Source organism: Typopeltis vanoorti, chromosome 6 (genome assembly GCF_054136105.1).
Source record: "Typopeltis vanoorti isolate ZY-2024b chromosome 6, IOZ_Tvanoo_1.0, whole genome shotgun sequence".
Lineage (NCBI taxonomy): Eukaryota > Metazoa > Arthropoda > Arachnida > Uropygi > Thelyphonidae > Typopeltis > Typopeltis vanoorti.
Genome location: NC_143554.1, coordinates 3,651,979 through 3,664,219, shown reverse-complemented (window position 1 = coordinate 3,664,219; position 12,241 = coordinate 3,651,979). Strand labels below are relative to the sequence as shown.

General features: G+C 34.1%; 1 protein-coding gene across 1 annotated transcript in view; it reads left to right on the top strand.

The window, feature by feature from the left end:
- Positions 1–12,241, top strand: part of LOC150105253 (methylmalonyl-CoA mutase, mitochondrial-like) — a 429,676-nt gene that overhangs the window by 155,464 nt on the left and 261,971 nt on the right. Inside the window, exon 9 of the mRNA XM_090394648.1 lies at positions 2,634–2,810. Coding sequence (XP_090250774.1) covers positions 2,634–2,810 — 177 coding nt within the window. The remainder of the gene's footprint in view (positions 1–2,633; positions 2,811–12,241) is intronic.

The following is a 12,241-nucleotide window of genomic DNA, read 5'->3' as shown; positions in this document are numbered from 1 at the left end:
AGGGCATATTGCAAAGGTAGCCAAAACAGCACATCAGATTACTTGGTGGTTAAAGAATATGCCAACAAGCAAGGATAGAGAAGTTAATGTTCCCCTTGATTATGCTCTAATAAGGCCACATCTGGACTACTGCATGCAGATCTGATCAACCAGATTCTTAGGGTATGAAGAAGTATTGAAGAGGATCCAGAGACAAGTGACAAAGATTGTGGCAGATCTATGGAATGTTCCCTGTGAGAATCGATTGAAGGTCTGTGGTCTTCAAAAATTAGCTGATAGGTGCAAAAGAGGAGACTAGAAGCATATAAATTATTAAAGAGTCTATTATAGGATTGACAGTGAAGAATTTTTTTCAGGACATGGCAGGAAGGGAGAGAGCTAGGGGTCACCTGTGGAAATTTTGTAAGAGTATAATTTAGCAAGGTTGTTAGGACTAAATTTTTTGCATGGGTGGTGAATGGGTTATCAGAGGTGGTGGTTATGAGTGCTTCATCAGTGAATGAGTTTAAGAAGAGGTATGATAGGTTTTATGTGAATAATGGATCTCCTACAATGAGTCCTCTGACTCCATGGAGATACCTGTATGATAATAATAAAATTATTATTATTATTATTTTATTATCATATAGGTATGATAATAATAAAATTATTGACACTTTTGTGCATTTTCCTAAAGTGACTCAACTAATAAATGATTGTGGTATGGATTTTGAAATTGTCTGTAAATAGCAGATCTTATTATGTTATATACTTTTCAACAAATGTCATGGAAAAGTTTGGGAAATCTCAAGTATTTGCTATTGATATCTCTAAGCCTTTGTGCCAAACCCAAGCAGTTGTCCTTCAAGATGACCAGTGTCTAATCATATTAAAACACTACAGATATCATCTGCTTATCATCTAAAAAATTAGGTTTTCTCTTTTTCTCAAGGTGTACTTTACCTCTGAGTTATTAACTCTACACAAATTGCAAATCCATCTGACCATTGAATTACCATTTTTATATTGATACTAAGAGCTTCCTAAAAATACTTGCATTTTCTACAAATATTTTCATGGACACCTTCAACATATTACATTTAAATATGTTAAAACATCTGCTGCAGCTATCCAACACCACTTCACAGTTCATCTCCAAACTTAAAGAACAAATTTTTCTTCCTCCTCATATACATTCCTTTCTACTGCCCTTCATTCTCCTTGCTATTCTGCACATCCATAGGACTAATGTACTATAGGATGAACAAACCTTGGATGGGATTAAACAAACAAAAAACAGAAAAAAAGCAAATAAAAAAACAACTTAAATATGGCATTTTCTACATTGAAATTTACAGCTGCTATTTAGTCAATTAATCTATTATTGTTATTACATGGGCATCTCCACGGCATCCAAGTATTCATCAAGGATGTGCTGCACTAACTACAGTGCCTCTCCTTAAACTGTTTCACCAACAAAGCACTCATGACTGCCTCTGGCAACTGCTTTTCCACTCATTCACTACTCAGTACACAAAAAATCTTATCTTCCTGTTTTCTTGCTAGTTACATCCTTATACAACCACCAGGATGTTGAACACCCCTCCCCAGCTGTTCTCTCTCATGCAGTCATATATTGAAAAAAAAAATGTTTGCATCTTCTGAATACAACTTAGTAACTTTTAATAACTTATATGAGGCATTGAATGCAAAAGTGGACTAGTCCCAAACACCTCTCAAATGTGGAACAACATGCTTCAGACACTATTGCACAAAGAAACATTTAACAGAAGTGATTTGGTGTTGCTATTGACTTTTGACTTAAGATCGTTGAATTATTGCATTTTATTAACATTGCATTTTGGCACAATTTAATGTTATAAACTCAGAATTAGAAAGAAAAAAAACATAAGTTAGTCCACTCTTGCACTCAATACCTCATATATTTCTATCATATTCCATATTTGTCTGTTATCAGCTTAAACTTTATAACCCACATACCTCATAGTCTGTACTCCCAGGAGGAACTTTTTTTGTTCACTTTCTCCTGAATCCTTTTAACTACTTGCACATACTCCTATAAATCTAGGTGACCAAACCTGTGCACAGTGGTCATATCAAATCCTTATGACAGGTAATAAAAATTTTTTTCTCTGATTGCTTTCTCTTAATATTCAAGTGATGGTTTTAATTTTTCTGACTATTTTTCTGACTTTTGCAATATGTCCTTCTAAGGTTTACTTCAAAATGGATGGAATTCACAGTTTTTTTTTTTTTTTTAAAAAAGTAAACAAAAATGTTATTAGCATCAACAAAAAGAACTTATTTGTTTAAATTGCTTAATATGAAATGTTTCTTTTTAGTTATGAAAATATAAGTTCTTATTAGAAACAATGCTAATGCCTATTAATTTAGTCTGTGTTCTTTTTTTTAATTTTTCTTTTCTTTTTTTTTTTTAATCTTACTGTGAGTTGTGCAATGCAGTTTTTGTTCAAATTACAAATAATTCACTGCATTTTAAAAGAAATATTAAGTGGACTAGGAATGGGCTAAGATATCAATATTTACCCTAGTTTTCATTTGATTTCATTAGAATTACTGTGTCTTAACTTCCACCTTCTTAGGAAGCTCATAGCCAATAATTTATTTTCCAGGATCCATATAATAACATTATTCGAACAACAGTTGAAGCAATGGCAGCTGTGTTTGGGGGAACTCAGTCACTTCATACCAATTCCTTTGATGAAGCACTAGCATTACCATCAAAATTTAGTTCACGGATTGCTCGTAACACACAAATTATTTTACAAGAAGAGACAGGAATTCCTCATGTGAGTGTACATCTTTTCCTATGTAATGAAAAGTATGAAAATGCACTTAACTTTAATAAAAATTTTAAATTTAATTTATTGAATAACTTAACATTTGATTGAATTTTCTTCTAATGTCACTAAACTGGATATTGTAGAATTTTATTTCTCTCCTTTTTTTACCTTAGCACTGCATTGGCATGGTTGACTGAGTTGGTAGTATACTTGTTCTTCAACCAAAAGGCTGCTAGTTAAAATTTTACCATATGCATGGGTGGGTATTTGTGAATGTTTTTAGGTGGTAGATAAATTTTATCACCAAGCATGAGACTATTGTTCTGTTTATTTTATAGACCTTGTTTAGAGCAGAATTTTCAGATTAACCCTTAGCTCATCCATGATATTAAATGAATGATAAATTTTGGTATTTACTTTAAAAGTTGCTTACCATGTGCTATCATCCAAGGCAAAACCTGAGTAGCAGCAAGCATATTTTATTGAGGTTGGTTGAAAAGATTCTTAGATCTCTGCAAAATTTCTTTCTGGGTTTGTTTGATTTTGGTTGATAATAAGTTGATGCACTTAAGAGAAGTTTGTCTTCTTAGGTAACATATATACTGTGAGTAAAAAGGGAGCACCTCTGCATGCCAGTCCTTTGTAGCTAAGTATTCTCTCTATCCTAAGTAGGATAGAGAGAATCAGTAAAATATTTGGTTAAATAGCTGCTTAGATGGACTGGAAATAAGGATTTTCTTTGATTCTTATAGAGTTAGCAGATTTTAATATGCATAAATCAATTCCTCCTCCTGTTGCAAGCTGAAAAGGTTCACACATTGCAGCTCAACTACCTACTTCTGATCACAGAGTAAGGAATTGTGAAAAGATTTTTTTGCTTTGTTATAAAGTTCTTGTACTTGACAATAAATTACATTCTTATTTAATCCTTTATCCAAATGTAAACACCCCCCAAATGTAAACAAACAAATTTCTTTTATCAGTGTTCTTACATCACTCAGTGCCATGTGTGACACTGCATTATTTTTGATGGTACTCCCTTGCAAAATTATCACTGAATAATTCTTTCTCTGCTTCTCTTACCTCTCTACCATCATCACTTGTTATAATTATCCTTAGTCATTTTTTCTTTTACTTGCCATGTAGTGAAAGAACTAGGATTTTCTTTCTCCTTTTGAGCTAGTTTCCTCCCATATCTGCTTTTGTCTTTACCATATTTGTGCTTTGTTCTCATGTGTTTGCAGATTACCTTTCTCTTTATTTATACTCTCTATAACATTTTTGCAGTTCCTGCTTAATGATGCCTCATCCATCTAACTTATACCTGATTTATTCAGATATAAGTTATACAATCTGATACTGCTTTTTATTCAAACACCCTTGAATGTCTCCTATACTGTGGCTATCTTTCCCCTGCATATTCTTATTCCATGATACTGTTCCAAGTTAGCTCTTTATCTCATAATTATCTGTTCTGTGATTTTACATATACTTCTTTTTAACTGAAAATTGTGCATTTCTTGCAGTCTCACAGATCAGCACTGTCCCATTGCTCTCCTCCATTTGGAAACAGTGTGGCAAACTTGGTCACTGAAAAGTTCTCTGATGCTGTCACCAGATTCAACACTCTCAAACTTCAGTCTTCTCCATTACATTCTGTTTCAGATAATTATCTCTTAGCAGCTTTCTACAATTCTTCCCTTGCTGTGGCCATTCCATTGTATGTCCCTGTCATTGAAGTCTCACATAATAATTACTCACTTTGCTCTCATTGTGCTAATTTGTTAATGCATGCCATTCATATTCTCTTGTGTCCGTCTGGCTTATAGCAGTATCTGCTATAAGCCAGGGGCACTCGTATTATAGTTAGAGTGCCCCAAAATTCAGTCTGTTGCAATGCACATTTTAGTGGAATAGAGTAAATTTCAAACAAATGTCTTAATGATATGATTATCTATATTTTTTTTACAAAACACAAGTATTTAAATTGTGAATAAATTAAAAAAAATGGGATTTGTGTGTAGACTTCCAAGGAAGCATGAGAAAGCATTGGATCTCTTCATCCTGCCTTTGAAGAGGATCAAAAATTATCAGTGGGGAATGCATCCTGCAGATTGAACACATCCAAAACAACAGTTTACAGATCTTATTGTAGCATTTGAATATGGTTATTCGTTTTTCAGAGTTGAACACAAGATTCAAAGAATCTTGTGTTCAACTTATTATTGTTTGGGTATGTTCAGAAATGCAAAAAGCATTTCTAACTGATAATTTTTGATCTCCTTCCAAAACTTGGTGAAAAGATTCACTGTTTTCTTATATTGCCTTTGGGCATTGAGATCTCTCTTCCTCATGCACAGATCCAATTCGTTTAAATTTATTCACAATTTAGATCCTTGTATTTGGTATTAAAATATATATACCATATTTCGTCATGTTTCTCTCTCTCTCTCTCTCACACACTTAGATAGCTGTAAATTCACTGTCCTCTGCATCCTCTCCTTCTGTTGAACTCTTGCTCTACTTGACTTCAGCTCTGCTATGATTAGTAAAAAACCCTGCCCATTTGTCCCAATTTTGTTCTGAAAATACTGTAACTATTTAGACATCTTGTTGTTTTAGGAAAAATTGCAACATTGAAGATATAAGATATAAAACTAAAAAAAAGATATAAACCTAAAAATTGCAAAATATTTAAAAATAACAGGTGTAATTAACTCTATATTTAAACTAACCCTAGTACAAAAACAAACCAGACTAAAAGTATACAATACATACCAGTTTTATTTTATTGTCTAGATACATACATATCTGGACAATAAAACAAAAAGACAAACAAAGATTAATAATAGCTGAAATAAAGTTTATGAGTAAAACTTCAAAATATACTCTATTTGATCACAAAAGAAAAGAAGAAATTATGAGAGAATTAAACCAGGAATCAGTAATAGAAAAAATTAAAAAAATATAAACATAAATGGATGGAACACATTGAAAGAATGAAACAGAAAGATTACCAAAACAAGCCTTAACTTACAAACCATTAGGAAAAAGAAAACCAGGATGCCCCTCTTAGGAGATTCAACGATGACTTCTAAGGCCACTCTAGGCCTAAATCCTTGACAAGCTTGGTGATGACGATGACGATATAATAACTGTATAGATTTAATCATTACTTTCAGTATTTCACCAAAGTTAAATTGGCATAATCAGGAGAACAGTACCTAGTGTGCATACATGCAAGCAGAGGCACTCCCTAAAAAAGTGAGTGAGAAAAAAAAAAAGGAGTGAGATTGAAAAGGAGAAACAGGCCTATAGTCCTAAATTGCGCCACTTAGTGGGCTTGATTAAATGTTCTTAGCTGTTTGATTTTCTGTGGATGAAGGGTCCTCAGATAAAAGACAGTGTAATGTAGCTATATTTGTTGAGGTTAAGATGATTTGTGAGGGCTGATTCATGGAATAATCCTGAAATGTTTATACTTGCTTCAGTGAAGAAAGGAGACTTTTCCCAATGGATTCTGTGACAGCTATCAGAGGCATAGTGGTATTGGATGCTATTTAAGTTCTATAAGATCCTGATGTTGGCTGTCCTGCCATAGTAGGAGAGGTTGTATCTTTGTATCCTGAAACTGCAACCTTTCTTACTATGGCCAAACATGCAGATCCAAGGATTGTTAATTAGTCTTTGGGAGGAATGATAAGAGATGTTAATTTCTTGTGTGGTTTAAAAGATGGTCACAAGATTGTATTTTTTTCAGATCTCACTTTCACCTTTTCAAAGGTACCATGAATATACAGGATTGTGATAAATTTTTTGATTCTGTGGATGTTGTAGCTATTGGCTGAAAAGATATGTATTTGAGTTCAGAAGTGAGTGCATTGCCATAAGAGAAAATCAATTTTGTCCTATTCCAAGAGTTTTAAAATAATGCCCTGCTATTGACAAGGGGTTGATGCATCTGTCTGTTGATTTTTTATAGATAGTGAAAGCCAGCGGTCTGTTGGGCTTCATGTAATCAGGGTATTTAGAAGGGCAGACTGTTGTTACTTCCCCCCCCCCCCCCATAGTGATGTTGGCTGTTCAAATGGTAAAGAAACAGGAAGGAGTAAAGAGAGAAAGAAATAAAATGAGACAAAGGAGCATGATTTGAATAGCAGATATCAAGAAATTAAAGACTTAAACAACTTTCCCAGTTTTACAGAATCCAGTAAGACAAAGAAATTCACAAGAAAGAAAACAAATAACTCAGATGTATAAAAATTGAAAGACAGATGCATTGTTTAAAGAGAAAGGTATCCTAGAACACTGAGAGAAATATATTATGAACTTACGTTCAAACTATAGAGAGGACCTGACGCAAATAATGAAAATGATATAGATGAATTTTGAGCTTTAAATGAAGAAATTAGAAAAGCAGTAAAAAAAGAAAAAGAAAAGTCTATATTTATTATTATTATTATTATTCAGACCTCCATGGAGTCAAAAGACTCATCGTGGGAGGTCCTTCCTAAGAAACAAAGTCTATCAAGACTCATCAAGGGGAGGTTCCCCCCTAAGAAACACAAAGTCTATCATACTACTCTTTAAGCTCATTGACCGTTCTCGCTCTCAACAGTTTAAAAGTCTCAATCATATCACCTCTCCTTCTATTCACCAAACTCTGCAGTCCACATTCCCTCAGTCGATCCTCGTAACTGACATTGTACAGTGCTGAAACCATCTTTGTTATCTGCCTCTGTACCCTTTCCACAGTTAATTTATCCCCTTCAAATCCTGGGGACCAAACCTGAGAACAATAGTCTAAGTGTGGTCTGATCAGGGTCTTATACAATGGAATAATAACTCTTTTATCTCTGCAAGTCAGCATCCTTCTCAGTATTGCAGCAATCATTCTGGGTTACCTTCACCACCTTGCAATATGCTCTCTGAATTTCAATTTTCTATCAATCATCAACCCCAGATCTCTTGTTTCCCCTACTTCCTCCAGTATAACTCCTTCCATAGAGTATGCAGCATCCCATCGATGTTTCCCAAACCTCAAGACTTTACATTTTGCTGCATTAAACTGACACCCCCCATTCATTTGCCCATCTATCTAGCTTATTCAAATCCTCTTGCAGGGCTGCTGCATCTGACTATTACTAATAATCCTTCCCAGCTTTGCATCATCTGCAAACAACTGAATATCCCCTTGCAATCCACTGACAATGTCATTGATATAAAGGTTAAACAATATAGGTCCCAGTACTGAGCCCTGTGGGACCCCACTTGTAACCCTCTGCTTCCTTGAAACTGCCCCACCATACACAACTCTGATACCTATCGGACAGCCAATCCTGAATCTAGTTGACCACTCTGACATACAGACCCATGTGGTGCAACTTAAATATCAGCTTATCATGTGGCACCCTGTCAAATGCCTTTGCTAACTCTAAGAAAATGGCAGTATATGCCTTTCCCTCATTTAATGCTTTATCATAAAAGGCTAGCATATTGCTAAAACAAGAGCGCCCCTTCACAAATTAAGTTACAAAAAATATTCAAAAATTTAGGAGATAAAGGTGTCATCTGATTAACAAATATTTTTAACAAGTAGCCCAGTCATGATTTGACTTCACACACAAACTTTGTTTGCTTACACTTGGATAAAGGATGAAACCAAAAATATAACTTCAAGGCATCTGTAATTTACAGTACAACCAAGTGGAAATGCTTCCGAGATCTGTCTCTAATCCAGAGTATTTTAGTAATAAGGTGTGACACCTTTTAACTACTTATATATGGAAACATGAATGCTGCATTACCTTGGTATCTCTAAATACTTGAGTATTTAGTGCAGGTGCTTTCGTCATGTTGTGGAATTGTGAGCATTATAACACTTGCTTTCGTCATGTTGTAGAATTGTGAGCATTATAACACTTGTTTGTAAACAACATTAGAAGTTTCATCATCCTTGAGAAAAATAATTAAATTCTCACAACTGCTAACTTGAGAATATGCTTCATACAACTGGCATTGTCCGAAACATTCACTAAGGGTCTGTCCTTGGGCTTTATTAATCATCATTGAAAAGCAAACTCTTATTGGAAATTTTAACTGTTTGAATGCAAATGGATAGTCTGAAGGAATGAGGGATATCTGAGCAATGAAGACAATTTCTCTGATAATACCAGGACTGGTAAACATCATAGCTTCTATCATATTTGGTTTCAACAATTTTACTTGAAGCATAGTTCCATTGCAAAGATTTGGGAGATGCAGATTTTGGAGTAACATAATATAACCAAGCAATCCAGGTACATTAAGCAAATTTAAAAATTCCATGAGAAAATGAACTGCATCATCTACATCCACAGGAGTATCTACTGATTTGTAAACACTAATAGATCCACTAACACTATTAAGACCAACTTGTTCATTATTAACATGCCATCATTTCGATGTGCCAGGATAGTTCTCTCCCTGAACCAAGATGGGGACTTTTGTGTTGTTTTTTTTTGTTGTTGTTTTTTCAATAGATGAGTAGACACTGTGCAATATTTCATTTGCAGTTCAGATAATTTTCCCAATATTTAGGTGTGTTAATATAATTTTTCCATCTCTTTGCTGTACTTCACTATTACCAATTTTTAACATGTTTGAGGAGAAGGAATGTGCATTAGAGTCTCCATATAGGTATGCATATGCATATTGATTTTGAGAGAAAACTTCTCTATCATGCCATAGTGATGATTTCTTAAGGCAGACATTCACTTCATCTGCCCTGGTTCCACATGATACGACATGCAGTGTTTGTTGAAAATCATTGGCAAATAAAACATTTATTCCATCCATTCTTAAATTATCTGCTCTGATATCTCTCAGTGTTCTGTTGACTGCTTCAACAGATGTTTTATGGGACATTGTACATTCATCCCAAACAATCAAAGTAACCTTTTGTAATAATTTCAACAAATTCCTTTGTTTAGATATATTACACATAGGTGTATCAATAGAGTAGCTGCTATACCTGAGGATGCCACAGCCAGAACGATTTTGCATCTCAACTTAGCTAATAACAAATTTATTAAAAATGTTTTTTACAGTACCACCTGGAGCATCCAATTAAAACAGTTCTCCTGATTGATTTTCACAGCTCATTAAAACATTGTGAAAAACTTCAGCCTTGAACTGAAGTTAGTGATTGTTCATGCCAGCTTAATAAATCCCAAAGATCATCGAAATTGTATGAGGTTTTACGGCTTAAATCTGTATTTGGCAAAGGATTGTTTGGTATTGGAAGACTAAAATCTTTAACACTTTTGTCACTTATTGACTTAAAAATTGATTCAAGTCTTTCTACCTGAGGTTTACTTTGGTTTAAACACATGTATGTGAAGCTCTCGGACTCAGTTTTAACATACATGTTAGTATTGATTGATTGATGAGTTGACCATATCTATGTAGTGGATTTAAATTTTCTATTCATACCATCATGCGATACGCGTAAAAATTCATTGCTGAAATGGTTTTTCTACTTGTACATTTTCCACTTCCTGGATTCATTTGTGGTAAATCAATGCAATATCCATTCTCCCCCTCTGCAAAATAAATGGTCTATGTCTTACATATCCGTTTTAGTCTGTCATTGCGACCATGTAAGATTATGTCTCTGTGGTTAACTTCTTGTCTAGTAATGACAGTCACTACTTCATTAGCTGTGGGCACATTGAATCTGTCTGCATGATATTCTGTTGGTACTCGGTTTGCATGTATGGTCAGTCTTTGTTCTTGCACATTGATAGTATTTTCTCTAGCTGAATTAAAAGTTGTATACACATGTTATGCTGATGTAAAATTCTTGTAAATCAAATACAGTTTTTGAGTTCAACCCTGTGATCTGTCTACAATGGAAAGCTGCTTGTTCACATAAGTTTGAAATGAAATAAATTTTTAAAAAATTTATGATCATTTGGTTCGACTGGCAACAAACTTCCAGCCAAATGGTACACTTGATCTTGCACTTGATATTAGGCATGCAGCCCCCTTTCAGCTATTTGCTTCATACTAAATGATGTCATTCGAAATGACATCATTTAGTATTTAAACTGCTGACATACCACAGTCATAGTACCAATCACAACTTTTGAATCAGTGGAACATCTTATATTACAATTGTAACAGAAAGCAGACCGTTCCTTATTTTTCCAAGAAACTTCAATAATTTCACTCTGTCTATTTAGTCTCATATGCCTTGTCACAGGATTCAAGTGACTTATAGAACTTGCTAAGCTACTAAAAAAGCACTAATAAAATAATAATGGTTATATCAAAAGAACTTAACAATAGAATTTACCAATATCTAAAAAAATTAACAATGTCTGGCCACAAAATAGTGGCCAGATATTGTTAAACTGTAGTTATGGCTGTGGAGGGAGATTAAAAAAAAAAAAAAAATCGCTGCTCTGGAGGTGTACATCGATGAAAATGCACATAAATGATCTTTGAAACATCCTCTATCTATCGATGAAGACGTCATCAAAATTGGTCAATTCGTTCTTGAATTATAAGCGAACATCTTAAATGGACATTGCTTTATATTTATATAGATGTTATAAGTTCAGTTAGGGTAGGAATTCATGAAGGTAGTAATAGTAATAATATTTCATATAGCAGTGAAATGTAGGCTAACAGGACAAAATATATGGCAAGATGTTACATGAGACTACATAGTAGTTCATTTGCCTGTTAGTTCATTTACCTGGGATATTGAATTACATTGCCAATTTAACCTGAATCCTACTAAACGTGTAATAATTATGGATGACTTAAGTTATCCGAACAGTCATTGAGTAGCAGAGAAAACTCATGAAAAGTATGAAGGATAAATTATTGAGCTGTTTAAAAACAACTTTCTCAAGAGGCATGTAATGTGAAAGGAGCTCAAGATCAAAGAGCATTAGATTTGATAATAGCATCAGAAGAAGAAGGGGGGGGTCTCAGTTATGGATGTGACTGTTTTTGCCACCAGTTGGTAACTGTGCTCATGCCATATTGATATGGGAGGTAGCAAATTATATGGACGTTCAAAATTGAAAAGGTTACATGCTTAACATTATGACAAACTCAGAAGAATGCTATGTTTGATCCCATAATATCAGTTATTAAATTGGGAAGATTATCAACAGTGCATGTGTGGGAAGCATTGAAACTGTTTAAATGCGGCAGTATCTGAATATGACCTTAGAGTTCGAAGAACAAATTGGGTGGGAATGAAATGTACGTATGTGCAACCCTATTAAGCAAGAGATCCAATAAATGTGCAAAGAATATCATGTGATAATAAGATTGACAGGAGTTATGAAATATATGAAGTGTAGGGCAGAATTGGAGTATGACTGGTGTAAAGTTATTCTTTCTTTTGCTTGCAGTAAAAGAATTTTATCATAATTATG